General features: G+C 58.7%; 4 protein-coding genes across 4 annotated transcripts; 3 read left to right on the top strand and 1 right to left on the bottom strand.

The window, feature by feature from the left end:
* Positions 1 to 2,150: 2,150 nt before the first annotated feature.
* PAX4 (paired box 4) lies at positions 2,151 to 5,629 on the top strand. The gene is made up of 7 exons (XM_062613619.1): positions 2,151 to 2,163; positions 2,735 to 2,865; positions 2,948 to 3,163; positions 3,998 to 4,088; positions 4,332 to 4,466; positions 4,732 to 4,814; positions 5,519 to 5,629. Exons 1-7 carry the CDS (start codon positions 2,151 to 2,153, stop codon positions 5,627 to 5,629), a joined length of 780 nt encoding a protein of 259 aa, XP_062469603.1.
* Positions 5,630 to 9,740: 4,111 nt separating this feature from the next.
* ARF5 (ADP ribosylation factor 5) lies at positions 9,741 to 13,064 on the bottom strand. The gene is made up of 6 exons (XM_062613637.1): positions 12,909 to 13,064; positions 12,711 to 12,791; positions 11,484 to 11,593; positions 11,048 to 11,119; positions 10,382 to 10,507; positions 9,741 to 10,280 (listed from the first exon to the last, which is right to left on the bottom strand). Exons 1-6 carry the CDS (start codon positions 12,973 to 12,975, stop codon positions 10,194 to 10,196), a joined length of 543 nt encoding a protein of 180 aa, XP_062469621.1. The 5' UTR covers positions 12,976 to 13,064; the 3' UTR covers positions 9,741 to 10,193.
* Positions 13,065 to 14,532: 1,468 nt separating this feature from the next.
* On the top strand, positions 14,533 to 18,424 carry GCC1 (GRIP and coiled-coil domain containing 1). Its single transcript, XM_062613636.1, has 2 exons — positions 14,533 to 15,653; positions 16,873 to 18,424. The coding sequence occupies exons 1-2, from the start codon at positions 14,604 to 14,606 to the stop codon at positions 18,169 to 18,171; spliced, it is 2,349 nt and encodes a 782-aa protein (XP_062469620.1). The 5' UTR covers positions 14,533 to 14,603; the 3' UTR covers positions 18,172 to 18,424.
* Positions 18,425 to 21,346: 2,922 nt separating this feature from the next.
* LOC134161211 (uncharacterized) lies at positions 21,347 to 27,685 on the top strand. Its single transcript, XM_062613862.1, has 12 exons — positions 21,347 to 21,805; positions 23,822 to 23,865; positions 24,046 to 24,109; positions 24,350 to 24,490; positions 25,105 to 25,203; positions 25,402 to 25,457; positions 25,578 to 25,718; positions 25,852 to 25,894; positions 26,167 to 26,247; positions 26,352 to 26,505; positions 27,020 to 27,090; positions 27,272 to 27,685. The coding sequence occupies exons 1-12, from the start codon at positions 21,347 to 21,349 to the stop codon at positions 27,425 to 27,427; spliced, it is 1,509 nt and encodes a 502-aa protein (XP_062469846.1). The 3' UTR covers positions 27,428 to 27,685.
* The last annotated feature ends 89 nt before the right edge of the window (positions 27,686 to 27,774 follow it).

Raw genomic sequence — 27,774 nt, 5'->3', positions numbered from 1 at the left:
CCCCAGTGTTTGTCCAATACTCCCCAAAACGCAGAGCACCCCCCTAAAACAATAAAGTAAATACATGCTGTAGCCCCGAATATGGGCTTATGAGCGAATACCAAGCGCTTGCCCATATGGCAGCTCTGCCTGCCCCTGTTTGCTCTGAGGGGCTCTCTGGAGCCCAGGGAGGCTCCGCCGGGGGTTACCGGGGATGCAGCGGGGGCCGCGCTGTCCACCGGGCGCCGGTGCTGAAACGCCGCCGGTAGCACCGGTACCCACCCACTGTCCGGTCCAGGGGGGTTCGGTGGGTCTCGGAGCCACCAGGCCCGGCCACCGACGGAGCAGCCCGGGCCGGGCGTGTGCTGGGCGCGGCCGCCCGGTCACCATCGGGCCGTCCCCTCCTCCCCATCCTCCTCTTCCTCCTACCCCGTGACATCACGGTCCCGCTCCTTCAGCAGCCGCCTCGCACGGCACCGGCTCGGCAGCACCTGGCTGGCTCCGAGGACGATCCGGTTCAGCTCCACAGGTACCTCCCTGCATCCCTCCGGGCATCCCTGCGCTCAGCCGTAGTCACCTGTGCACACATACACACACGTGTATGTGCAGATGGTGGCATGGATGCGTGTAAAAGTGTGTGCTCATGTGTGCGCAGCTGGGCATGGGGAGAAAGGAGCACATGCATGTGTGTGTGTGTCCATACATGCAGAAGCACTTGGATGTGTGTGGATGCGTGTGCACACACTCATGCTTGTATGAACATGGAGGGTAGCACAGGGCAAGCTCGGGCATGGGAGGGCTGCTTGGGGTGGTTGTGACTTCTTACCCTGTGTGGGAAGCAATTCCCAGTAGGATTTGGGTGGTGAAGGTGCCTTAATATGGAGAAAGCTTTGGGTTCTCCAGGAATGGTTTGCTCTGCACCAGCCTGATCAAGCCCCATTTCGTTTATTTCTCTCTTCACCCCTATGTGCACAAACGCCCAGCTCAGCCCCTCTCCAAGGTCCCTCAGCCGGACCAAGGGGGACAGTGGGCTCCCGGCTCGACATTCCCAGTGCACCTGTTTTTCCATGTAGAAAGAAATCCCCGTGTCACCTCCTGGCATAGCACGAGCCAAGCCCTTGGCTGGGAACAAAGCTGGGGACCACTGCTGGAGGCTGTGCCCGTGCTGCTTGTTCCTTCCTTCCTGGAGCAGCCTCGGTTGCTTTGTTCCAGGATGATCCATTCATTTCCGAACAAGAGGAAGATTTGGTTTCTTTCCATCTGTGGGAAATCTGCCCACTTGTCCTGTTGATGGACAAGGAAGGATGGATCTTGCTTTTCTTGACTCTCACAGCCAAGGTGAGTGTCCTCAGGCACTCACTCAAGCTGTTGAAGGGAAGCAGCACCATGGCTGCAGTGGGATTTGGGAGCTGGAGCGGGACAAGCCCCCTTTGGGGTGTCCAGGAGTTTATAGGGTGTTTCAAGTGAAATCCTGGGGTAGCTGAGGAGCAGACAGGCTGCTGGAGCAGGAATTGCTCTGTGTCCCCCATAGCATGGTTTGGGTGGAAGGGACATTAAAGCTCCTCCAGTTCCAAACCGCTGCCACAGGCAGGGACACCTCCACTGGAGCAGGACCCACTACATCCATGGGGCTGCTTTAGGTCAGGCTCTGGGGCGAGGGAAGGTGCTAGGGGGCAGAGAGAAGGGCTGGGGATGGGAAAGGGCAGGAACTTTGGGAGTGTGTCCCCACCATGTGGGGCAAGATCAAGGCTGCTTTGCCTTGCTTTTCTGGCAAAGGAAGGGGCAGAGCATCTCCAGCTGAAGGACTGGAGGCTCCTGGTATCCTGGTTGTCACCAGCCCATCTCTCCTGGCATCTCTCTCCAGCATCCCAGCATCTCCCAGCCACTTCAGAGCCCAAGTGCCTTTTGCAGCCCTGTGAGCAATTTAAATCCAGGTCCCTTTGATCCCCTGTGCCTGGAAAGCAATGATTTTCCAAGCATTCAGACGCCCTCAAGTGTTTCCATCCTCTGCTGAGGGTTTCTGCCCTTGCTGCCCTTTCTCCTTGCAGGAGGGTAACGAGGGGATGTGGCTGAGCCCTGGCCACTGCCACTGATTGATCCTTCCTCCTAACAGCCACCATCTCCTCTCTGCAATTCCCAGCCACCCAAAGCCCTTGTGGAGCCTCACCACGATGCAACACCGAGGTGAGGGATGCAGCTGCACCCCAAGCATGGTCCCTGTGTCCATGGTCCTCAGGAAACTGGGGATGTTCTGTGTCAGCCCTTGCCCCATCACAAATGAGGCTGCTTTCCCCCCCCAAAGCCTGCACTGCGTGCTGGTAGCTGATACACTGCAGCACCCCAGAGCTGTCAGGCCATCCCAATGATGTCCAGTGCTTCCCTGCCCATTCCAGCCCATCACCCCCGTTGCAGCTGCCTTCCCCTGCAGCCTCTCCTCCTCCCCCTGCTCCTCCATGGGGTATCCCTTCAGCATCACTTGATGAATACCCCCATTCCCTGCCTGCTCCTGCCACACGATGCCTGCACCCGCACCCCAGCCAACAAGCCCCACATTGCTCCAAGCTCCAAACCCTCCTTCCCAGCCCCTTCCAATGCCCCCTCCCTTCCCAATCCCCATCAGTCCCCAGAGGTCCCCTATGTCACCACCCTTCACCCTGGTGCTCTCCTGGGAGCCAGGCTGGGAAGAGCCAGCACCATCCCCTCCCCTCCCACCCCCAACAAGCTCTGTCCCTGTCTCCTGCTCGGCCACCCCTAGGGCCCAGCGGTGTGAACCAACTGGGGGGGCTCTTCCTGAGCGGCCGCCCCCTCCCTGCCTGCAAGAGGAGGCGGATCATTGAGCTGGCGGCGTGTGGCATCCGGAGCTCCGACATCTCCCGCAGCCTCAAGGTGGGAGCCTCTGGGAGTGGGGGGATCTCCTTCTCCAAATCCATTTCCTGCTGAGCCTCTGCCCCATCCATCCCATCTGCAGGTGTCCAACGGCTGCGTCAGCAAGATCTTGGGTCACTACTACAGGACAGGGGCCGTGGGGCCCAAAGCTATGGGGGGCAGCAAGCCCCGCATGGCCACACCCAAGGTGGTGGCCAGGATTGCCCAGATGAAGCTGGAGCAGCCTTCCCTGTTTGCCTGGGAGATCCGCAGGCAGCTCCATGCTGAGGGCACCTGCACCAGCAACAGGATCCCCAGCGTGAGTCCTGGGAAGGACGGGAAGGCTGTGCAGGGAAGGGCGGGATGGTGGAGGGAGGAGTAGGCAGGGAGGGGAAGCAAATCATTCCCTCCCACTAAAGCAGAGCCCCACCAGCCACCCCCAGTGAACTTGGCCATGATCTTGGGCATGGAGACCCTGAGGTGGGGCTGCTCCATGTGCCACTGGTCAGCAGAGGCAATAAGATGTGATCTGCAGCATCAGAGCAGAGAGAATCAGAGAATCATGGGATAAACTGGGTTGGAAAAGCCCTTTAAGCTCATCCAGTCCAACCATTCCCAGCACTGCCAAGGCCATCACTAACCCATGGCACTGACGCCTCAGCTACACGGTGTGTGAACACTTGCAGGGATGGTGACTCCAGCACTGCCCTGGGCAGCCTGTTCCAGTGCCTGAGCACCCTTTGGGGAAGGAATTGTTCCTCATCTCCATCTAAACCTGCCCTGGTGCAGCTTGAGGCCGTTTCCTCTTGTCCTATTGAGCTGCACTTCCTAATGCCAGACCCAGTCCTATAAATCCCACTGTCTCCAGCCTGAGATGCAGGCTGCCTCACATTGGATGCTGTAAGTGCACTGAAATGAATGGGTTGCCTGTATCAACAAAGAGCTGAGCAGATGGAGAACCCCTGGCACGTGCTCAGGTGTGGCTGTGGCTGAGCGCCTCTGGGATGAGCTTTGGGGCATCAGCCTTATCCCTCCAGGCTTGGTGTTGCCTGAGCCTGTCCCAGCTCCTGCAGGGAGCAGAGTGATGCCCACTGCGACAGGGGCTTCTCCCAGCACACCCTGCCCATGGCACAGCCCCGTCTCCCCTGCCCAGGTCTCCTCCATCAATCGGGTGCTGAGGAAGCTGCCCAGTGACCTGCGGCTGGCGGCTCAGCTGGGCTCTGCGAGGGACACGCTGCCATGGGGTGAGCACCACTGGGGTGCAGGGGATGGGGGGGGGCACCCCACAGGACAGACCTGCTCCAGGCGGGCAGAGAGCTCCTGCCACCCCCAGCCTCACATGTGCTCCTCATCATGCTCCTGCACTGACCCTGTGCCCCAGCTCAAAGGGGTCCATGGACCCTCCTCAGGGCCAGGTCCCCGCCACGTTCTCCCTGTGGTCCCCACAGTGTCCCCTCTCGCTGCCCCCCCTGCCCCACATCCCCCAGGATGCTGCTCACCCACTGAAGCTGCTGCCACCGGCTCCCTGGGGACCCAGCACCCGCCCCGGCAGCTCCCACCAAGCACCCAGCACAAGAACAGGACGGTCTTCTCCAGGCAGCAAGCAGAGGCCCTGGAGAGAGGTGGGACATGGCATGGGACACCAGGGGCTGTGGCATTCAGTGTGCCAGCCCCGGGGTGCACAGAGCGCCGGGATGGAGTGGGGCTATGCCCATGGGAGGGCATTGACATGTTCTGGATGGGCTTCTGCCCCTCTGAGTAGCGTGGCCATTGCTGTGGTGCTCCAAACCACTCTGAATTGCTGGTGATGGACCGGCTGGATCATGTGCCACAGCACTGGCAGCTGCTACTCTGGACAGGCTCATCCCACCCCAATTCCCCTTGCAGAGTTTCAGAGGGGACAATACCCAGACACCGACACCCGGCAGAGACTGGCTGCGGCCACCCAGCTCCCAGACACAACCATCAAGGTGAGAGGAGACCCTCATAAAGCCATTCTGCAGCTGGACCATCTGGTCCTGGTGACCAACGCAGCCCCTGTGCCCAGTGCCTCTGAGGGGGATGATGCTGCATGTCCCATCCCAATGCGGCCACTGCTCCAGCCGCATTCCCTGCTTCTGCTATCCCTCCATGGCAGACTCCATGACACAGCCCCCTCACGCATGCATCCAGGGCACACTCTGATCCAGGCAGACATCCCATTGCTGTTGGCAAACCTTCGCCATCCATGTGGTCACCCCACACCATGGTGGTGCACACGCACACATGTGCATCCACACTTTTCCCATGCCCTGCGCTGAAGAATCTCCTGGAGCCTGGAATGTGCTTGTAGCATGCTGAAGTGGAGAAGATGAGGGATCGAGCCCCTTCCTCTGCTCACAGCCATGCCCATCCCATGCCCATTCCCATGCCATGCTCATGCCCATCCCATGCCCATTGCCACCCCACCCCATACCCTTCCCATGCCCATGACATGCTCATCCCCATGTCCATCACTATGTCCATCCCCATCCCCATCCCCACGCTCATTGGTGTGCAAAGAGCCCTTGTTCTGGGATGAAGAGCTGTGCCAAGGAGCTGGAGTGGGGCCAGGGTGCGGGTGCTGCTGGGTTGGTCTCTCAGGGGTGTGCCACTGGGGGAATGCTGCAGCCTCGTCCTCCTCTGTCCTCCCCAGGTCTGGTTCTCCAACCGGCGAGCGAAGTGGAGGCGGGAAGCCAAGCAGGAGCTGGAGGCAGGAGCCACAGGTGACAGCCCAGAGCAATGGGGACAGGACTTGGGGATCTGATGCCCAAGAATGGGGCTGGGGTCCAGGGGCCACCCCACTGAGATTTGGCACTGGGCACCAGGAGGACTGGGTTTGCGTCCCAGCTCCAGAGCCCTGTGGGAGCAGGGGAGAGGACACAGCCAATCTCTGTGCCCCTGGTGAATGGCAGCTCCAGTCCCGTGGCCAGGATGGCCCCTGGCAGCTCACCAGACCATCGCCTATGGCATGGGGTGATGCCTGCCTGCATCCATCCAGTGGGAATGTGCTACCCCTAGGCAGGAAAGCTTCATCCCTGGCTTTCCCCAGCCAAAACCAGGTCTGGGTCCTGCATGGTTCCTGAACCAGCACTGCCCTCCCTGCCTCTCCCCTGCAGGCTCCTGGTGCCACTGGATCCTGCTCCATGGGGTATCCATGGCTGCTTTCCACCCCGTATCCCCAACAGCCACTAGCTCTGCACAGGTAGGACATGGCCGGGGTCCCTTCCCTCCATCTGGTGATGGGGAGTCCCCAACAGCACCCAGCAGGCTCTGGGCACCCTCTGGAGCCCACATTCCCATTGCCCAGCTACACTGAGCTTTCTGGGTGCTGCCTATCCCAGGGAGCATTCCTGGAGCCAGGCTGGAGGGTGACACTTTGCTGGTTCCCTCTGGGATGGCCTGGTCCTAAAGCATCCCTGTGGATGCTCTGTGACATCCTGCTCTCTGCTCCTCACACAGCACCTCCCGGACACCCCCATGGGCTCATCACAGCCCCTCCAAGGCCATGGCCCCATCAGCCACCCTGGCCCCCCTGCCCCACTGCACCTCCGCACCTCTGGCACATGGGATGACACTTGCTGTGGTAAAAGGCCTGGGAATGGGGCTGGCACCCCCGGCCACAGAGTGGGAGCTGGTGTGAGGATGCAGGACCCCATGGGGTGCTGGGGGGTGTGGGAGGCGGGTCCACCCCTCCCTCTTGCAATGTGGGGTGGCTGCTCTGGGCTGGGGGTTCCACAGGGAGTGGAATGGGGCTGAGGGGATGCTGCCCAGCCCCACACCCTGCCTGAACCCCATTTTCATCCCGCAGGTCTGGCTCCGGGCATCAGCCCTGCTCCCGCTCACTGGCAGCCCACGGAAGGTCCCTCCTTTCCCCTGTTGTCCCCCCAGGCTCCACTGCACCCCGGTGCCTGCCTCCTGCCTGGACCCCCACTGAGCCCCCCTGTGCCACCACTGTGCCCCGGCTCACCGGAGCCCTGTGCCCAGCTCCATGCACTGGGGTGTCCCTGGCTCTAAGGGTCCCCAGCAGGATGGGGGCTGCAGGACAGTGAGTGCAGGGTGTCCCTGGATGGGTGTGCATGGGTGACAGCAGGGCCACCATCAGCTCATTCCCTGCCCCCTGCAAGCCAGGACTCAGACCTCCAGGAGCTCAGACCCCAGGTCCAGAGGGGCAAAGGGGTGGGTGCTGGGGGAAAGCGTCCTTCTGTGCTGGACAGGCTCAGGTTATGGGTCTGTGGTTTGGGTCAGTCTGTGGGAGCTGAGCACCTTGGGGACCCCCTCATCATGCTGGAGCATGTCACCATCCCAGTGCTTTGCCTCTGCCCCAGGACACTGCACAAGGGTGCACGGTGTCTCTGCCCCACTTCTTAGAATAGAATCACAGAACCAACCAGGTTGTAAAAGCCCTTTAACCTCATCCAGTCCAACCATTCCCCAGCACTGCCAAGGCCACCACTAACCCATGGCACTGAGGCCTCGGCTACATGGTGTGTGAACACTTGCAGGGACGGTGACTCCAGCACTGCCCTGGGCAGCCTGTTCCAGTGCCTGAGCACCCTTTGGGGAAGGAATTGTTCCTCATCTCCATCTAAACCTGCCCTGGTGCAGCTTGAGGCCGTTTCCTTTTATCCCATCCCCTGTACCCTGGGAGAAGAGGCTGATCATTGCTGCATCCCCCTGTCAGCATCCCTCCATCCGCTGGTCCCCCCACCCTGACTTGAGAGCTTGCAGAGGGGCAGGTCCCAGCTGCATGGGGGATCCTTGATCTAAATAAATAGTTTTGGGTTTCTGTTTGTTTTGAAGTTGAGTTTCCTGGGGAGCCAGGGTAAAGGTGCTCGTCACTGGCACAGAACATTGATGCAGGCTGGAGAAATGGGTTTACTTCATAGAACCACAGAATCCCAGACTGGTTTGTACTGCGAGGGACCTTAAAGCTCCTCCAGTTCCAACCCCCTGCCACAGACAGGGACACCTTCCACTAGAGCAGGTTGCTCCAAGCCCCTGTGTCCAACCTGGCCTTGAACACTGCCAGGGATGGGGCAGCCACAGCTTCTCTGGGCACCCTGTGCCAGCGCCTCAGCATCCTCACAGGAAAGAACTTCTGCCTAAGAGCTCATCTCAGTCTCCCCTCTGGCAGGTTAAAGCCATTCCCCTTGGCCTATCCCTACAGGCCCTTGTCCCAAGCCCCGCTCCAGGTTTTCTGCAGCCCCTTTAGGCACTGGAGCTGCTCTAAGGTCTCTCCTTAAGGAGCCTTCTTTTCTCCAGGCTGAACCAGCCCAGCTCTCTCAGCCTGGCTCCAGAGCAGAGCTGCTTCAGCTCTCGCTGCAGCTCCATGGCCTCCTCTGGCCTCTCTCCAACAGCTCCACATCCCTCTTGTGCTGCTGCACCAGAGCTGGATGTAGCTCTTTTCATTCCAGAAACATGGAGCGGCTTGGCCAGGTTTGGTGCATTATTGAGGGGCTGCAGGATTCAGGCTGCTGCAGTTAGCAGCACTCAGCCCCATGGCATCACTTGTCAGTGGAGCCAGGATTTCATTCCTACCCCTTCAAAAGCATTTATAATGGAGTTGTTGGACCCAGCATGACAGACCTCAGAAGGGCCGTTGTCCAGTGTGGGACGCTGCAACTGATGCACCATTCACATGGAGCAGGACCTTGTTTGTGGAGCAGGTCTGAGGTGCCATGAGTTGACCCTTAGTGGCCAAGGGGACGTGTCCTTGAAGAGAGGGGCTTGGGAGCAGGCAGGAACCCACCAGTGACCGGGGCCATGGGGAACTGGCAGGGCTGGAAGGGGCACAATGGCATGTGCAGGGCTGCTGGCTCGGATGCCACAATGGTTGGTGCCAAACGGACACCCCATGGGCTCAGAGCTGGCATTTCTGGGGCACTTCACCTCAGCCCGGCCAGGCCAGGCTGGAGGAACTGGTGCTAAACGGGGCAGTACATTACACACAGAGAGTGGCTTTTGTTCCCCCGCTGTCTGAGAGCAGGGTGAGGGGCTGCAGCCCCACAGCGCACCCTGCTGTGGGTGCAGGGGGCTGTGTATGGTGGACATGCAGCTGAGTCCCCCCAGGACTGCTCTTGGTTGTCCCCAAGGAGGGGGGGACCTCATCGCTCCCTACAACTGCCTGAGAGGAGGATGGAGCCAGGAGGGGCTGGGCTCTGCTCCCAAGGAACAAGGGATGGGACAAGAGGAAATGGCCTCAAGCTGCACCAGGGCAGGTTTAGATGGAGATGAGGAACAATTCCTTCTCCAAAGGGTGCTCAGGCACTGGAACAGGCTGCCCAGGGCAGTGCTGGAGTCACCATCCCTGCAAGTGTTCACACACCGTGCAGCTGAGGCCTCAGTGCCATGGGTTAGTGGTGGCCTTGGCAGTGCTGGGAAGGGTTGGACTGGATGAGCTTAAAGGGCTTTTCCAACCCAATTGATTCTATGGCAGCACAAAGCTGTCCCCACTGCAACAGGACCCTCCACGACCCAGCAGAGGGTGCCTGGCAATGGGAGGTGATGGGTGAAGGTCTTCCACCATCACCATGAAGCATCACCCACCTCACAGGGATTAACCATCCCTCAGGAGCTGTGCCAGTGAGCGAAGGCACCGGCATCACCTTGTCCCCTGCTGCAAGGTGGTTTTTGAGGCTTGAGGCTGCTGTGATCATGGTGAGGCCTTTAGAACAGGTTGCCCAGAGAAGCTGTGGCTGCCCCATCCCTGGCAGTGTTCAAGGCCAGGTTGGACACAGGGGCTTGGAGCAACCTGCTCTAGTGGAAGGTGTCCCTGCCCATGGCAAGGGTTGATACTGGAGGAGCTTTAAAGTCCCTTCTAACCCAAACCATTCCATGATTCTTTTCCCTGGAGGCAGTCAGAAACAGGCCGGGCACAGGGTACAAAGTGGTGGTGTTTAATGATCGATGTACAACAGCAGCCACAGCCCTCCCCAGGAGAAAGAGAACTGGAGTTACCAAAGGAAGGATCCTTCCTGCTGCCTCCAGCCCGTCTCAGGCCCCAGCCCCAGCTCTGGGCGAGGCTCAGGGACACTTGGGGACACGTCACCGCAGTAGGTGCGGGCAAGCTCTCACAGACAGCACATGCAGGTGGGGAGGGCGGCCAGCATGCAGTGCTGCTGGGGCCAGGGCAGGGCATCACCGCAATCTTGGCTGCCCCAAGAGTCCTTGAGCTTCAAGTCCTACCCCATAAACACAGAGACACGAGGCCATTCTGGGGAGAACAGAAAAACAACCCCCCCCAAATAATAAACCCCAAGAGAAACCAAGGGAAAGAGCAGTTGGAAGAGATGTCCCCAGCTCCTCTGGTCCCTGTGCCACCGGCCCTGCTAGCGCTTGGAGAGCTCGTGCGAGAGCCAGTCCAGCCCATCGTAAAGCCCCGTGCCCTGCGTGGCACACGTGGCCTGCACGTACCACTGCAAAAGAGGGAATGGAGAGCTCTGGGCTCTGCAGGTCACCCAGAAGCAGCCCCACGGGTCCATCCCATAGGGATGGGGATGGCACCCCCGGCACTCACGGTCCTGCTGCGCAGCGCTTGCAACCCCAGCTTGTCAGTCAGCTCGCTCACGGCCATGGCGTTGGGCATGTCCTGCTTGTTGGCAAACACCAGCAAAACGGCATCCCGCAGCTCGTCCTCCTGCAGCTGCGGAGGGAGCAGGGACGCTGAGCTCTTAGTGAGCCTTTGGTGAGCCTCAGCACCCTGGCAAGTGAGACCCAGCCTGGACAGGGCCAAAGAGCCAGGGGGGTCTCCAGCTCTGGTGTCTTGGCTCCCTTCCTGCTCCCATCGTTGCCTGGAGGTCTTGGTGGCATCGAGATGCTTTTCCAGGAGCACCCACGGCATTTACAGAGGGGATGGTGGTGTTGGGGTGTGGGGCTGCAAGGGGTGGGGGGCACAATGACCACCATGGGGATAGCACAGGAGAGTGGACATGATTTCTCCTCCCTGCTCACAGGCTCTGTCACTCTGCTGTGTCCCAGCTTCCCATCCCAAGGATGCTCTGCCCCCTGAGGGAGCCACACCAAGGATTAAATGTCTCCCTGTCTCCACATGGGACACCCCGAGCTCTGTGTTGAGCCAGGTCTCATCTCACACCAACCTGGATGTTGCTGCAGGGCTGGGTGAGCAGGGGGAGGGTGAGGGACACCCATCCCCTGCCAGAGCGGATCTCCCCCCATCACTCACCATCTTCTGCAGCTCCTCAGCAGACTCCTGCACTCGCTCACGGTCATTGCTGTCCACCACGAAGATGAGACCCTGTGGGAGAAGCTAGACTGGAGCTGGCAGCTTGTATGAAGGAGATGGGGACATCCCAGGTGGGCAGAAAGCACCTCTTGACCGAGGGAAAGGGCAGCCCTGCTGCCCCCTCAAACACCCCCCCCCCCCCCCCACCTGGGGAAGATGCTGGCCCCTCATCGGACCCCTCTGCCTCACTCCCCTCTGATGGGGCAATGGGCCACACACCCATGTGCCACCCCAGTGCTGCCAGTGGGGTCACCACACCGGGGACTGGGATGAATTCCCTGCTCACCCCTCATCCAGGCAGGATAAGGTCTCAGGGATCCTGGACCAGCCCTGCTGCAACTGAGGGAGCTTATTCCTGTCCACGCCATCCACGTACCTGTGTATTCTGGAAGTAGTGCCTCCAGAGGGGCCGGATTTTGTCCTGGCCACCAACGTCCCAAACGGTGAAGCAAATGTTCTTGTATTCCACTGTCTCCACGTTGAACCCTGAGGGGGGACACGGAGAGAAGGTGCTCACCTTCCTCTGAGAGGGGCCTGGATGCATCCTCTTTACTCCCTCCACGAGGGATTTACACATTTACACACATGGATGTGGTCCCCCCAGCCACCTCTCCAGGCTCAGCATCCCACCTCTCCCTGCCTCTCCTCTCACAAGGGATGCTCCAGCCCCTTCACCATCACCATGGCCCTGCACTGGACTCACTCCAGCATGTCCCCATCCCTCCTGCACTGGTGCCCAGCACCAGACCCAGCACCTCGGAGTGTCTCAGCAGAGCTGAGCAGAGGGGCAGGAGCTCCTCTCTCGACCCGCTCTCAGTGCTCCACTCGGCGCAGCCCAGACTCTGGTTGCCCAAAGCCATAGGCACCCACACCTGGTGCTTTCTCAGGTTCCTTCCCACCACGACTGCCAGGACCTTCTCTCCAGAGCTGCTCCACAGCCAGTAGCAGGGCCTGGGGGTGTTCATCTCCAAGAGCAGGACTTGGATACACTCCATGAGGTTTCTCTGCCCATTTCTCCACTCTGCCCATGTCCCATTGACGGCAGCATGAACTTCTGGTGTGCCACCAGTCCTCTTAGCCCACGATCACCCACATCTTGCCATGGGTGCTATCCCCCCATCACCTAGGTTACTTATGAAGATGCAATATGACAGAAGTGCTTCCCTGTGAGGGTGCTGAGGCGCTGGCACAGGGTGTCCAGAGAAGCTGTGGCTGCCCCATCCCTGGCAGTGTTCAAGGCCAGGTTGGACACAGGGGCTTGGAGCAACCTGCTCTAGTGGAAGGTGTCCCTGCCCGTGGCAGGGGCTTGGAACTGGAGGAGCTTTAAAGTCTCTTCTTACTCAAACCATTCCATGATTCCTTGTGCAGGGGCACTGGCCAATGCGTTTCACCACAGGTGACCACCCTCGCTGACCCAGCAGCTCAGCCCATTCCCAATCCACCTCTAAGGGAGATGCAGCTGCCTGGTACCCAGTGCTCGATGGGGGCCCTCTCTGGAAGCCAGTGCTCAGTGGGAAACCTCTCCGGTACCCAGTGCTCGATGGGGAGCTCTGCCCGGTACCCGATGCTCGACGGGGGCCCTGCGCAGTGCCGGGCTACTCACCGATGGTGGGGATGGTGGTGACGATCTCACCCAGCTTCAGTTTATAGAGGATCGTGGTCTTGCCGGCGGCGTCCAGCCCCACTGCAAGGAGGAGGCGGTGTCAGCGGCGCCGGTACCGGTATGTGCCCCATCGCCATCACCATCCCCATCCCCATCCCCCTCCCCCTCCCGGCCTTGCTCCGCTGCCCCCGCGCTCACCCATCAGGATCCGCATCTGCTTCTTGCCGAAGATGCGGGAGAAGATAGCGGAGACCGTGAGGCCCATGGCGGCGGCGGGAGGGACGGGGGGACGGGGGGGGTGAACGGGACCGAACGGGACGGGACGGGGCGGCCGCGCTGCCTCCAGCTGCCTCCGCTCTGCGGAGGCCCCGCCCCCCGCGCATCAGGCCCCGCCCCCCGCAGCGGCACCACCGCGGCTCCCTGCGCTGCCAGGCCACGCCCCTCACGGACAGGCCACGCCCCCCTCCCTCATTGTTCCCTCATCGCCCCGCCCCGCTGTCAAGCCCCGGTCTTTTGGCCACCCTCCAAACGCGGCTGGCTGCTCTGCCGGTGCTGCGCGGAGGCGCATGCGGGGTGCGTGCAGCGGCGTTCGGCGGAAGCCGTGTGGCGGCGTTCAGTGCATGCGCGGAGGCTGCGGGCTGAAGGTAAGCACCGAGGGGACCGGCGGGTTGCCGTGGAGACAGCCCCGTCACCCCGGCCTCCCCCACGGGCCTCCGCACTGCCCATGGGCCTTCCCCACGGGCCCTCCAACCGCCATGGGCCTCCTAGTCCCCGCTCCCCGCCCTCTCCGCTACGGCCCTACCGTGTTTCGTGCCCTCCGCGGCCTCTCTGCTCCAGCCCTGCGGCCCCTCTCCTGTTGCACCGCAGCCCCTTCACCTCGGTGGCTACCGCAGTCCTGCCCCGCAGCTTGACCCCCCCCTTCCCCCGACGCCCTGTCCCACCAGCCCCTAACCCCCTCCCGTGAGGCTCCGGCACAGGGTGCCCACAGAAGCTGTGGCTGCCCCATCCCTGGCAGTGTTCAAGGCCAGGTTGGACACAGGGGCTTGGAGCAACCTGCTCTAGTGGAAGGAGGTGTCCCTGCCCGTGGCAAGGGTTGGAGCTGGAGGAGCTTTAAGATCCCTTCCAACCCAAACCAATCTGGGCTTCTGTGACTTCTCCAGTGCTGACACCCCCCCCCCGCCACCCCTCCATGGCAGGTTCTCTGCAGTGGACACCCCCTGTCCCCCATGGCCTTTTGTTGTGGGGACTGGATGTACCCCCTGAGCACTGATAGTGGTTGAATTACTTCCAGACAAGCAGTGGTGCTGCCCAGGGACAGGGCAAGGAACTGTTACTCTTGCAGAATACAGTAAGAGCTGTTTATAGAGGTAACTCCCCCTGACCGACCTGAGGGGGGGTGGCTGCCCTGGCAGATGCTGCTGTATGAGGGGGGTATTAAAGTGTTGGGTCTTCCTGGGGAGCTTGAAGCACCTGAGGTGTAGCAGCAGCACATTTCCCCTCCGAACGTGGGTGCTTGGCAGGGTTTGGTGCATGGTGACGGAGGTATTCCAGTTTTGTTACCCCCCTGTGGGGGGTTCTTGGGTGTTCAGGGTGCTGGTCCTGCTTCACCACATGCTCCTGCTGATCATAGAATCCCAGACCAGTTTGGGTAGAAGGGACCTTAAAGCTTCTCCAGCTCCAATCCCCTGCCACAGGCAGGGGCACCTTCCACTAGAGCAGGTTGCTCAAAGGCCCTGTGTCCAACCTGGCCTTGAACACTGCCAGGGATGGAGCAGCCACAGCTTCTCTGGGCACCCTGTGCCAGTGCCTCAGCACCCTCACAGGGAAGAAAGATGTGTCTTTGCTGCTTGTTCAGGCTTTGTGTTGTTCTACTCCTTCCAGCTTGGATGAATCATGGAGCGGTTTGGCATGAACTTTGGAGGTGGCCCAAGTAAGAAAGATCTTCTAGAGACTATTGAATCACAGAAGAAGCAGCTGCTTCAGTACCAGGTTCGGCTGAAGGATGTTGTCAGAGCCTACAAGAGTCTGCTCAAGGAGAAGGAGGCCTTGGAAGCCAGCTTGAAAGTGTTGTCTGTATCTCACAAGGCAGATGCTGGGTTGAGTGGTGCTCAGCCTATGTCTGTGGTCAGCTCCAGCTCTTCCTTTGCCGATTGTGCTGATGACAAGAGCTCTGTTCACAGTGAAGATAGCGTGGGGACAGCTGCCAGTGCAGACACTGCTGCCAGCCTGGCCAGTACTAAGGGTGAAGCAGGGCCTGAGGATGATAAGCTCGTGGCTGCTGCTTCTTCCTCTGTTAAATCAGAGGAGACGAGTGGTTCAGAGAGCGGCATGAGCACGAGCAGTGGGGATGTACCATCTGCTGCCAGTGAGGCTGACAAAAGAGTTCTGCTACTGAAGACCCAACTGGCCACCCTGACCAGTGCTCTGGCAACAGTCACACAGGAGAAGTCCCGCATGGAAGCCTCCTACCAAGCGGAAAAGAGGAAGATGAAGCAGGACCTGGATGATGCTGCTAAGAAAGCAGAGGATGAGACTGAGAAGCTGGAGGCAGAGCTGAAGTGTGTCCAGGAGCAGCTGGCTGAGACCAAAGCCCGTCTGATCACCCAGCAGCACGACAGGGCCCAGGAGCAGAGTGACCACGCTATTATGCTGCGGGAGCTGCAGAAGCTGCTGCAGAGTGAGAGGGCTTCACGCCAGGATGCTGAGCTGAAGCTGGAGGAGACCAGGGAGATGCTGGCTCGGAGAGCCTGCGTGGCTGAGCGAGCAGAGGGCTACGAGCTGCAGATCAAGCAGCTGAGCCAGGAGGTGGAGGACCTGAAGAGGGAGCTGCAGGATGCTCAGGAGGAGAACAAGAAGCCAGACCCGCGGATACAGGGTCTGCAGGAGGAGATGGCTAGCCTCAAGAACCACTTCCAAGTGCAGCTGCTGCGGGAGATGAAAAAGGTAGTTCCTTGTATGGGTCCTGGAGCTGCTCACTCTCAGTGTGATTGGGGCCGCTTTGGGGCTTGAGGAGTTGAGATGCCCCCTCCCAGTCCCTCAGAGCCCAAGAGGTTTGAATTAGGTGATAATCCTGGAGGAAAATCAAAACTGTTTGTGTTACAGCACATAAGGCATTAACCAGGGGGTGGTGAGCACTGGGCTTGGGAGCACCCTTTGAGGCGATTACATGGTGTCTGTCCTCCAGGGTGTCGTGTGGTTCTGTACCAGTTACAATCCGGTGTGAGAGTGGCTTGGTAGGAGAGACCTTCCCTCTGCCCCAGTGTGGCAGTGAGTGTGGTCTCATCTCAGTGCAGTGCAAGGTACAATCAGGGGGGCTCATAAAAACTGACCCCCTTTAGAGAAACTTAGGGGGTTGTAGTGAAAGAAGGAAGGTAAATGCAGGAGAACACTCCCCCTGCATCCATCCACACAGTCTAGAGCCTAAGGGCTAGAATGGAAAGAGGGATGTGGTGGAAAAGAGGAACCTGTGTAACTCAGTGGGTTGTGGGGTGATGGGCTCAGGGGTTGGCGCTGGAGCTTTGGGGCCAGTAACTGAATTTGCATCTGGAAACACTCTGGAACAGGATCTTCCTCGTCTCCTTGCACTCTGGGCCAAGTTTTCTTCTTCCTAATCTGAAGCATCAGGCTGGTTTCATGCAGTTTGGGTGAAGGGGACCTGACCTCTGGCTGTGGTTTGGCTCGCGATGGTGTTTGCCAAATGCTGCCATTATCGGAGCACTCAATATCTGAGCAAAGTGTGAACTGTGTGTGTTTGCTGTAGCTCAGAAACACCTGAATGACATGAATACCGGTGCAACAAAGCACAGGATGTAACTGAATTGCAGTGAGATGTGTGAGAGCTTCAGAGCATACGCACATTTAAAACAATCCCTTTAGCCACTGTGAGGTGAGCTTGCTGCTTCCCACCCCCCCACACACACCTACAGCAACGTGGGTAATGTAAGACAGGAGCTCTGCAGAGCAGGGAACAAAAGCAAAGGTGCTTTGACTTCATTATATCCCCAAATAAATGTCCAGCTGGTGGCTTGTATGGAATTCTAGGGGAAAGCACAGCCCCATGCTGGTTTGGAGGTCAGCAGAGCAGAATTAACCCCGGTGTAAAGCAGAGACCTTTGAGCATTGAGCAAAACTAACTGCGCTGTGTGTATGCCTCTGCTCTCAGGCTGCACAGGCAGAGGAGCAGCTCCGCCAGCACGCCCAGATGGAGGAGAGGCGAGTGGCTGACCTGGAAGGCCAAGTCTCTGAGGTGTCGGAACTCCTTGGCAGCTATGAGAAAGCCAAGCAGAAGGACCAGCTGATCATCCAGAAACTGAAGGACCGCATTGTACAGCTGGACCTGGAGAACAAAACCCTGGCCATCGCTGCCTCCAGCCGAGCCCCTGGGGATGCTCACGTGGAAGAAGCCAACCTGGATGTTAATGTTCTGAAGGATAAAATGGAAAAGCTGAAAAAGCTCTTGCAGGCAGCAGCTAAGAAGAGTGAAACCCCTCTGGACATCGAGAAGCTGTGTGAGCTGGAGCCTCCAAAGGGCACTGAGGCTGGGGATGGCGAGAAGGCCACTGCTGTGTACTACCAGCAGGAGCTGAAGCAGCTCAAGGAAGAGTTTGAGAGGTACAAGATGAGGGCACAGGTGGTTCTCAAGAACAAGTCAACCAAAGACATCAACTTGTCTAAGGACCTGGAGGAGGCTCAGGAGCAGCTGGCTGACCTGAAAGAGAAATACATTGTGCTTCAGCTGGCCTCTGATGAAATGGAGAAGCAGCACCAGCAGGACATGGAAGCCAAGAAGCAAGAGTTGTCCCAGCTGCAGCAGATCCATAGGCAGGAGTTAGAGAGGTGCCAGCTGGACTACAGGGAGCGGGCACTGAAGCTGGAGGAGGAGATGCACAAACAGCGGGACCGAGCCCTGGCAGTGCTGGCAGAAAAGGACCAGGAGCTGGAGCAGCTGAGAGCTGTCCCACTGCCTTATGGGCGTCAAGGGTCCAAAACCTACCTCGTGTCAGATGGTGCTTGCAATGACTCCCCAGGCAGTGATTCCTCAGAGATTCTCCCCCAGGCTCTTCACCTCTCCAGCACCAGTGAGCCCACCTTCATCTTGTACGCAGAGCAGCTGGCTCGCAAAGAAGTGGACATTGTTGCCCTGAGGAAGCAGAAGCACAAGCTGGAAATGCAAGTTCACCACCTCCAGAAGAGGATCTTGGTTGAGGAGGAAAAGCACCGCGAAGAGGTGTCTGCACTTCAAAGTGAGATGGAGAAGAACTTGAGGGATAAGAGCAGAGAAGGAGCCAACCTGGAGTACCTCAAGAACATTGTGTACCGGTTCCTGACGCTGCCGGACGCGCTGGGGCGGCAGCAGACTCTCACAGCCATCCTCAGCATCCTGCATTTCAGCCCGGAGGAAAAACAGACCATCACAAAGCAGTCAGCTTCCAGCAGCTGGTGGCTGGCTGGCAAGAGATGAGGCTGCAGCTTTTGTTCCAGACTGCTTTTGCACGGGGACATGTCCTTGATGGTTAACTGAGACCACTTCACTCAGGGTGTAACCTCCTTCCCACCATGCGATGGAGCAGGGAGCTCTCAGCAAAGAACTGTGCTTCAGGCAGTGCTTGTAGCACTGGTTTGTATTTGAGTCGTGGCATCACAGCGCTCTCTGGTGTGAGGATTTGCTCTGAGTTGGAACTTGATGAAATAATAAATAAAATTGAAGCTACTGATGCTTTTTCAACCACAGTCTAAAAAGAATCACCCTGCAGGCGGAGGGTGAGGAGCTCCATTAGAGCTTCAACCCCAGACAGGCTTGTGACTCAAAGGATTTAAGGGAGGGGGAAGCACTTAGTGCTAAAATAACATAAGACAAAGAGCTGGAAGCCCACAGGAAGATGAGTCTTGATACCAGCATCATCCAAATGCAGACACTGGAGCAGTTTCTCATAAGGTTTTATTTTTAACCTAGAGCCAGATTTATACCAGTGAATCTGTAGCAGCTCTTCACAGCACTGGAGACCATTTCTGGATCCTTTGCAGTCATCACTGTGCTCAGGAAAGGGAAAGTACCTGAAATATGTAAGTTTGAACCTTTGTAACTGCAGTGGTGCAAATGGTGACTTCCCCACTAGTGTCCAACCAGAAAGTGCTCTTAACAGTTACTGCGGAGCAGGTATCTGAACCTTCTGGCCTGGCTCCCCATGGGACCCAGGGGATTACAGGAGGCAGAGGCAAGGCTGAACTAAACCCACTGAGCATTCAGTGGTCATTTCCTGAGCATCTGGGAGTTTCAGTGAAGTTGTGATGCTCTGCGATGTTGGTTTTAGAAGCAAGGCATTGCTCCTGCTGGGATAGAAGCAGCGAGGGGCAGAAGATAACAGTGTGTGCCCTGAGCTTGCAGTAAACCCCACGAGGAGGAAGGTGTGCCCTGTTGCTGCGTGGACCCTGAAGTTCTTGCCTCGCTTCCTTACAAATGGGTGAGTGTGGCAGGAAGGAAGCAGAAACCTCTGGAAACACCTCTGGCTTTTGTATTCCTGTGTTTTGGAGCTGTGCTGCAGCTGTGAATGTTCATGGCTTGTGTGAGAGGGTCGGGGGGAGCTGCAGTGTGCAACTATGAGCATGCTGGGGGCTGGAGGGACAGGCTGGATCCCTGGGGGTCTCCACAACAGCTCCCCTGGGTGCTGCGGCTGCTAGAGGGGAGCCACCAGTTGCTCAGACCCTGGGGACAGGGGTACCTCAGAGGTACAGCATCCCTCAGCACTGCCAGGACTTGCTCCCCTGGAATGGGACCTGGCTCCGAGACATGACATACCAGGACAGGTCCATGTGTTCAGGGGACAGCACTGGAGCTCAGATGGGCTCTGCAGGTGGGAGAGGTTCTGTGCAGGCAGCAGGGCAGGTTTCTCTGAGCACAGTGGTTGTGCTGCAGTGAGCCACTCTGAGGTGCAGGGCAGGGTGCCAGTGCTTTGCGCATGAGGGTAAGCAAGGTCAGGAGCAGCAGAACCAGCCCAGCAGCTCTTGCGTGTCCGGTGCTGCCTGTTGGCACGAAGCTATCCACAATGGGCAGGCGCATCTCAGGCAGGCCAGAGGAGCTGTGTTGGCTGCACTGCCTGGAGCAGTGCCCGTCAGGAAGTGTTTGTGCTGGGATTTAAATGGTCTTTTCATCCTAGGGAGGATATTTTGCTTCTGTCTGGGTTCAGCAAGATGTTGGGTGCTTGCCTGGGAAGCACCTATTCCAGCTGTGCTTCCAGAGCTTTCCCATCTGTGTAGGCAAAACCTTGCTGGAGTTGTGTTCCCATGCACCTGCTTTGGTTTATAATTAAAGGGTTGGCTCCTAAAGCACAATTCCCAGGCCCAGAGTACTGGGAATGCCTTTGGGAACACCAGCACTGAGTCTTGCATTAACAATCCCCAGGCCTCTCCGGAGTCCTGGAGCTGAATGGACGACCAGAGTGGTTTAGCAGCTCCTGGTGCTGCCTGGGAGGTTGGAGCTGCTGGGCAGAACGAGTCCTCTCCCCTCTCAGGGCTGTTCCAGCAGTCTTTGTCCTGTCTGGTCCCTGGAGCCTGCTCCCCTAGAGCAGGTTGCTCCAAGCCCCTGTGTCCAACCTGGCCTTGAACACTGCCAGGGATAGGGCAGCCACAGCTTCCCAGAGCCACAGTCCCCTCACAGGGAAGAGCTTCTGCCTAAGAGCTCATCTCAGTCTCCCCTCTGGCAGGTTAAAGCCATTCCCCTTGTCCTGTCCCCACAGGCCCTTGTCCAAAGCCCCTCTCCAAGGTTTCTTGTCATCACCCCCCGTCCCCCCCCCTTAGGCACTGAAACTGCTTTAGGGTCTCCTTGGAGCACAGCAGAGGGGGAGAATCCCCTCCCTGTGCTGCTACTCATGCTCTGGGGTGCAGCCCAGCACACCTTTTCTGCTGACTTTCCCTCTCCCTTCGAAGGGGTTTGATGAGCTGTTTGTGCAAGTTTGGGCCTCCTGCTGCCAGCAGACGCTGGGGCCGTGTTGGGGCTGCATCCTGCAGCACCCTCCTGTTATCAATATTGTAGCCAATTTTGGTTTCAAGTATAAATCTTACTAAACTGAGTAAGCGATAGCAGATAAAACAGCGCTGGGTGCGCCAGGGAGCCCTCCGCTCCGCCCAAGCCCCGCACACGCGGTCCCTGGGAGGCGGTCCTTTATCTTCTCCGGTTCAAGGCCCCGGCCAATCCTGTCGCCCCTCCTCACTCGGATGTTGACATGGCTCTTCCCCATTGGTTCCCTTTGTTGCAGGGGTCTCATTACCGAGAAGTTTCGGGAAGTTTCGAGAAGCTCCCAGAGGCTTCGAGCAGCGTCCACTGCCAGCCTCCTCACCGTCGCAGCCCCCTCCCCTCAAGCGTTGCAACAAGACACCACTTCGAGCCACCCAGCCCCCTTTTCTCTCTCACAATCCCGCGCAACAATACAACTGACCTCCCCCCATTACCTACAGAGTACAACAGTTACAGAGTCTAAAGGAGTATTGTTTCACATAACGACAGCCACAGAGAGCCTCCCTCCCCCCAAACTTCTTGATGAACAAACCCCACACGTTACACTCCCATCACCCCATCCCTTCCGCCCACCCTGGTGTTGCAGAGCATCCCTCGCATAGCACCCTGGCATCATGGCACTGGCATGGCCTGTGGTCCCAGCAGTGCCTGGGGCTCACCTTGCCCAGGCTTCCTGTGCCCCGCGGGGCCTTTCCCCGTGCCTCAGTTTCCCCCACAGCAGCAGCGGGGGTGCCGGTCCCTGTACACGCTGGTTCGCAGCTGGAGGCTCAGGGGGTGCCGAAGAGCCACGCTCGGTGCCGGCTCCCTGAGCCCAGCAGGGGCTGAGCACGCCCTGCGCTCGGGGCTTCCCGCGGCAGCTCCGGCTGGGCAGGTTCCTACGGCGGAGCCGGAGCCCTGCAGGCGGGGAGCGGAGCCAGCCCAGGCGGCAGCGGCGGCAGAGCTGCGCTGGGGACAGCGGAGCCGCGCTGGGGGCACTGCCGCCTCTCCCCACGCTGCGTCTGGTGGCACAGAGGGGCTCTTGGTGCTCAGCTGCCTGCCCATGGCCAACGAGGAGGAGCAGCCGTCGGCTCTGTCGGATCACCAGGTAAATCCTGCGGGGAACCCTGTGCAGGAAGCTGGGAAAGCCGCTGCCTGGTGCTGCGGACACCATTCCTGGCCAAAGGGGGTTTGCTCACACCGGGGATTGGGACCAGCATCGAGGGGGGCTGCAGAAAGTGCCCATGGCTGCAGGCAAAGGGATCCAAGTCGCTTGGGCAGGGCTTTCCCGGTTGGAACAAGTCCAGAGGAGGCCACGAGGATGATCAGGGGACTGGAGCACCTCCCGTATGAAGACAGGCTGCGAAAGTTGGGGCTGTTCAGCCTGGAGAAGAGAAGGCTGCGTGGAGACCTCATAGCAGCCTTCCAGTATCTGAAGGGGGCCTATAGGGATGCTGGGGAGGGACTCATTAGGGACTGTAGTGACAGGACAAGGGGTGACGGGTTCAAACTTAAACAGGGGAAGATTAGATTGGATCTAAGGCAGAAGTTCTTCCCTGTGAGAATGCTGAGACGCTGGCACAGGGTGCCCAGAGAAGCTGGGGCTGCCCCATCCCTGGCAGTGTTCAAGGCCAGGTTGGACACAGGGGCTTGGAGCAACCTGCTCTATTGGAAGATGTCCCTGCCCGTGGCAGGGGGTTGGAGCTGGAGGAGCTTTAAGGTCCCTTCTGTTATAAAAACCTAGCCAATCAGTTTTAATTGATTTTTATTATAATTAATATCGAGAGACAATAAGCAAGGAGCGCTGGGTGTTCCGGGGGGTCTCCGCTCCGCCGGAAACACACACGGGGAGCTTCTGGGGATAGTCTCTCATACTTTTTGGTTTCCCAGGCTTCTTGGGTTTCAGCCAATCCTGTTGTTTTCTTTTCCGGGGCTTCTTCAGCCAATCCTGTTGTCTTCTTTTCCCGGGCTTCTTCAGCCAATCCCGTTGTCTTCTTTTCCCGGGCTTCTTCAGCCAATCCCGTTGTCTTTTTTTCCCGGGCTTCTTCAGCCAATCCCGTTGTCTTCTTTTCCCGGGCTTCTTCAGCCAATCCCGTTGTCTTTTTTTCCCGGGCTTCTTCAGCCAATCCCGTTGTCTTTTTTTCCCGGGCTTCTTCAGCCAATCCCGTTGTCTTTTTTTTCCCGGGTTTCTCCACCTGTTGGTGGGGTCTTGTGTCCGGGTGAAGAAATATTATGTCTATCACAAGTCTGACCGCCATCTTAGCCCCCATAAATTCCACTCCTTATGTGTCTATTTTTCAGCGCACAGATTTCACGACGTTCTGTAGCAGGACATATCTCGAAGTTACCCCCCTCCCGTTTCTAAGAACATTCATGCAATTTAAACAATGAACAAAACATTTCTTTGCACAATATTGCGGTTGACCCAGGGGAATTATTCCCTTGTTTCTTCTTCCTCCTCACTGTGGTATTGACAGGGACACTTATCCTACCCTTTGCACATAGCACAATGATCACAAGGGATTCCATCTCCACACAAAGTGCAATGATCACTAGGACCCCTGAGTTGCTGACACGAATCACTCTGATGTATCTCACATTTCCAACTCAAACCATTCTATGTGTCCGTCCCGGGTGCTGCTCCACTGTCTGTGCCTGACTCATTGGCTCTGGGAGCTCTAGCTCTTCCAGTCCCGCTGGTTCCTCCCTGGCAGCCACATGCTGTCGCCAGTGCAGCCCAGAGCAGGATGCAGTTTCCAGGCTCTCCCAAGCCCCAGGTGATGGAAACCTGGGTGCTGCAGTGCGGTCAGCTCAGGAGGAAGCAGCAGGAAACCCCTCATGCAGCCATCACCGAGGGGCCCGTCCCTGCAGCAGCAGTGTGCGGCAGGCAAGGAACCGGCTGATGGACCCTGCACTCACCACCAGCAAAGGGCTCCAGCCCCTGGGGAAGTCACCTCTGCCTCGGCTCTGCCCGCTCTGCGGTGAAGAGAGGCACCAGCTTCTTGATGCTGCTTCATCCAGGGATGCTCAAGGGTGCTGGGGCTCCGTGTCCTGTGCCTGGTGCTCCTGCTGTGTCCCTGCCACAGGACCCTGGGGCTGGAGCTCATCTCAGTCTCTCTTCCAGGTCTTTCTGCTGATGTGCATCTACCTGCCGGCCTCGCTGCTGAGGTGGGTGCTGCTGCCTCCCCCTCTTCCCTTTCCCCTCTTCCATTTCTTTCCTCTTCCCTTTCCTTTTCCCCTTTTCCTCTCTGTCTCCATCCTGCCCCTTTCCCACCGGGAAGCCACCACACCGGGCACCATCATCTCTGCCCTGATGTGACACTTCACCATCAGCCCTATCTCTTCCAGCCTCCTGGGCAGTGGATCCGTCCTTGCTGTCACCTCCTGGCGGAGGCGATGCTGCCACATCCAGGTGAGTCCTGCTGGCTCCCAGGGATGGGATTTGGCCTCAGCTGAGCCCCAGGGACATCACTGCTGGGTTAATGCACGGTGGGACAGGGAGGGGAGCAGGGGGTGCAGGATGATGCCCAGCACCCAGCTCTCCACATACAGCCAGTGCCAGCCTGGGGAGAGACGTGGTCGTGGCAGCTCTTCAGAGCTGGGGTGATGCCTCCAGCCAGAACTAACGCTGCCCCTTGTCCCCTGTCCTCAGCTTCGTCCCCTTTGTCTCCTCGCCCTGGCAGATCTCCTGGCAGCTGCCTCAGTGCTGGGCACAGCCACCATCCAGGCGCTCCCAGCGCCTCTCTTCATCCCAGCCTATGCTGCCTGCCCCTATGGATGGATGCTGGCCACGGTAAGGGGTGAGCTCATAGCATGAGGATGGAAACTCCCACTTACACCGTCAGGAACAGAGTTGTCTGCAGGCTGAACTGTCCCCAGGGAAGTCCAAGGCTGGGGATTTCTGCTAATGAGCAATGGCCCCTGTTCCCTCTGTCACTTCCAAGGGGAAATGTGTCTATGCCCAGCCCCAGTGAGGGGAGTGCTGCGTCCCTCTTGTCCCCTCCCCAGCTGCTTAGTGCACAGGGTGGCCATCACAGTGGTTTCAGGCCTGCAGATGGGGGCAGAACCTGGTTCATGCCACTAGAGCCCAGCACAGGCACATGGCCCCAGGTGGTCAGTGCTCCCCCTCCCGATTAAGCCATCAGCCAGAGAGGCCACCGGTCCCCATCCCCAGGGTGGGCACAAGGACAGCACAAGCCCATTTACTCTTGGGGCTGTGGGTACTGGGGAGCTGCTCCTGTGTTGCTGCTCCTGGCACAAAGGCAGCAAGATGCCAGGGTGCAGAGCATGGAGAGGGAAGGGGAAGGTGCCTTTGGGGTACTGGGCAATACAGGGGCCCACTCTCTTCTTCCTCTTTCCTCTCCTCTCTCCTCATCCTCTCCTCTTCCGCTCCCTCTCCTGTCCCAGACGTTCTATGCAATCTCATTCCTGATGGTGGTTGTCTACGCGTTTGAGTCCTACCGCATGGTGCGTGGCTGGAGAGCCCGGCACGTGGCAGCTCTGCAGGTCAGTGTCACCTTCCCTTCCCAAGCACGGCCACTGCGGCCCTGTGTGAACCCAGGGAGCTGAGGGGATCCAGGACAGCCCCTTTCCCTGTGGAATGTGGAAGGGAAGTGGTTTCCCAGCACCCCACACCCTGGCGGAGCGGGGCTGGAGCTGGAGCTGCTGCAGGACCCACAGCCCCCAGTGGTCTCCTCCCTGCAGGAGGGAAGCGGGTGCCTTGAGCCTGTGTTACAGGAGCTGCCCTATGTCCTGGCCTGGTATGTGCCCTGGGGCCCTCTGCACCCCCAGCAGGGCTGTGGCACAGCACTGGCCCTCCTGGCTCGGGATGGGGTGGGACGGGATGGATGCGCTCACCTCATCTTGGCTTCTCCTGCGAGGCTGGTGCCGGCGCTGACGCTCCTAGGGCAGCTCATTGCCCGTGGTACATCTCTCACTGACATCGCACCCAGACACCTCGAGCCCATCATGCCACGGAGGGGCAATGGCTCCCACGAGACCTACAGCCTCTACTGCTCCAGGTATACTGCTGGGTGACCCCGGTGGGTTTGGGTGTGCTACAGCCCCTGCAAGGCACACAGGGGACAGCTCTGGATGGTGAAGGCTTTGGGATGGGGATTAGGGGACCACCACCAGCATCCTCTGTCCTTTCAGCTGCCTGTTCCTCATCCACCGTGCCCAGGATGTCTGCTATGAGGTGAGCACTACTGCATGCCCATTACTCCCACCATTCCCATTCCCCATCTGGCTGCCCAGCGCTGCCAAGGGTGGGTGGGCTCAGAAGGACACTGGGAAGGCAGCAGGTCCATTGGGATGCTACTGGAGGGACATGGCAGGAATGTCCCTGCTCGGGTAGAGATGCAACTCCCACCTCCAGCAGTGCCCTGGTGCTGATGGCACAGCTCAGCCCTGCTCCTGTGGAAGGAGCTGTTGGGCCCATGGCCCCACTGGTTCCCCATTGCCTCCCAGTATGTCAGCAGGAAGGACGTGGGCCTGGAGGGGAAAATCATCTTCTTCTTGTACCTGCTGGTGGTGCTCAGCTGCTGCACGGTGAGCCGAGTGTGCAGTGGGATGCAGTGGGGTGCATTTAGGTGCACTGGGGTCCTTCCACAGCATCCAGCACATCCCGGCTGACCCTGTTCCTCCCTATCCAGCTCCTGTACCACAGGGTGCAGCGCCGGTGCCGGAGGGACACCATGGAGCCGCTGCTGACTCTGGAGAGAGACGGCTTTGCGGGCAGGAGCACTCGCAGCATCAGCAGAGTCTCCCACTACTTCCAGCTGGTTTTTCTGCTTTGCTGGGCTCCAGGTGAGTCTGGGTGTGAATGTGCCACAGCTCCCGCTCCAGTGCCTGCACATTCCTGCGCTGAGACAGCTCCCAGGGCCAAGACAAGAGGTTTAGTGCAAAGCCTCCGGGTGTCTGTAGGACCCTCTGGCTGCAGACACAAAGTGAGAGCTCAGCCAGCCCCAACCACCACGGAGCCCAGCCAACAGTTTCTTTATCCCACCCTGTTCTGACAGTGACAGGTTTTCCAGCTCATTTCCTGAGCTGGAGGGTGGAATCTGCTGGACCTGATTTTAGGGATCTCTCTTCTCTTTGAGGCCCATTTATGCTTTCAGCCTTACAGAAACCTGTGGCAGTGAGTTCCCCATGTCCCTGGGCAGTGTGTTAGGAAGGAACATGTTGTTAACATCCCATTGTGTGCTTGCCCTATATAGAGCCCATAGGAAACGGGCTATGACAGGGGAAAGGCATTTGCCACTTGGAGAGGGAAGCTCCGGGTGAAGCAGACCAAGGAACATCCTTTTGTCTTCCACCGCAGCCTTCCTCCTCACCCTCCTCTCCTTCACCAGCATCAAACCTACCTCGGTCTTTGCCCTCTACATTGCCACAGTAAGTAAAACCCATTTCCTGGCCTCCAGAGCTGGGACCTGTGTCCCCATCAGACGTGTGAGTGGTGAGAAGCCACCACCCGTGTTCCGGTGTCCTGCAGCCTGGGCACTCCCACAAGCTGATCCCATGGGAGCAAAAGCATGGAGGTGATGGGTTTGCAGCGCTGGCTCCTCTCTTGCAGGCCCTGAGCACCTCCCTGCAGGGCTTCCTGCACAGCCTGGTCTATGGGTGGCTGAGGCACAACTTCTGGCAGGAGGTGGTGGGCAAGAGCCTCTCCCTGCAGCACCCCCAGGGGCTCAGGGCATTCTATGATGAGTCCCTGGTGGGTGTTCCCTAAGGCTTCACCTCATCCCGATGCCTTCGCACTGCCTGAAGCTTCATCAGCATGTCCACATCCCTGTCATGGCTGGGCAGGAGGCCCCTGGCCTTGCCCCTTGGTGCTGAGTGTGGAGCAGGAAGCACTGGGGATATGGGGGCTGCAGGGGCTCTGTCCCAGTGGGAATCCTGTCTGTATCCCATCGCTGCTGGAGGCAGCCCAATGTCCCATCACCTCCACTGTGCAGACAGCAAAACCATGAGCAACTGCCACATGGGAGATGGGACAGGAGCTCTTGGGAAGAAGGATGCTCCTGTCCTGCACCATGAACAGGATACTCCTATTCTGCACCATGAATGACTTGGCTG

This window comes from Pezoporus occidentalis, unplaced genomic scaffold (assembly GCF_034315485.1).
Source record: "Pezoporus occidentalis ecotype Australia unplaced genomic scaffold, CSIRO_AGI_Poc_V1 ctg17, whole genome shotgun sequence".
NCBI classification, from domain to species: domain Eukaryota; kingdom Metazoa; phylum Chordata; class Aves; order Psittaciformes; family Psittacidae; genus Pezoporus; species Pezoporus occidentalis.
The sequence above is the reverse complement of the archived record's forward strand: the minus strand, read 5'-3'. Positions and strand labels throughout refer to the sequence as shown.

Coding starts and splice junctions, on each gene's coding strand:
- PAX4 (XM_062613619.1), top strand. Junction 3,164..3,997: donor CCAGCAACAGGATCCCCAGC/GTGAGTCCTGGG, acceptor TCCCCTGCCCAG/GTCTCCTCCATCAATCGGGT. Junction 4,815..5,518: donor TCCCAGACACAACCATCAAG/GTGAGAGGAGAC, acceptor TGTCCTCCCCAG/GTCTGGTTCTCCAACCGGCG.
- ARF5 (XM_062613637.1), bottom strand. CDS start 12,975: ATGGGCCTCACGGTCTCCGCTATCTTCTCCCGCATCTTCGGCAAGAAG. Junction 11,594..12,710: donor CACCACCATCCCCACCATCG/GTGAGTAGCCCG, acceptor GTCCCCCCTCAG/GGTTCAACGTGGAGACAGTG. Junction 11,120..11,483: donor ACTACTTCCAGAATACACAG/GTACGTGGATGG, acceptor CTTCTCCCACAG/GGTCTCATCTTCGTGGTGGA.
- LOC134161211 (XM_062613862.1), top strand. CDS start 21,347: ATGGCCTGTGGTCCCAGCAGTGCCTGGGGCTCACCTTGCCCAGGCTTC. Junction 24,491..25,104: donor ATGGATGGATGCTGGCCACG/GTAAGGGGTGAG, acceptor CTCCTGTCCCAG/ACGTTCTATGCAATCTCATT. Junction 25,458..25,577: donor CTGCCCTATGTCCTGGCCTG/GTATGTGCCCTG, acceptor TTCTCCTGCGAG/GCTGGTGCCGGCGCTGACGC.
- GCC1 (XM_062613636.1), top strand. CDS start 14,604: ATGGAGCGGTTTGGCATGAACTTTGGAGGTGGCCCAAGTAAGAAAGAT. Junction 15,654..16,872: donor TGCTGCGGGAGATGAAAAAG/GTAGTTCCTTGT, acceptor CTCTGCTCTCAG/GCTGCACAGGCAGAGGAGCA.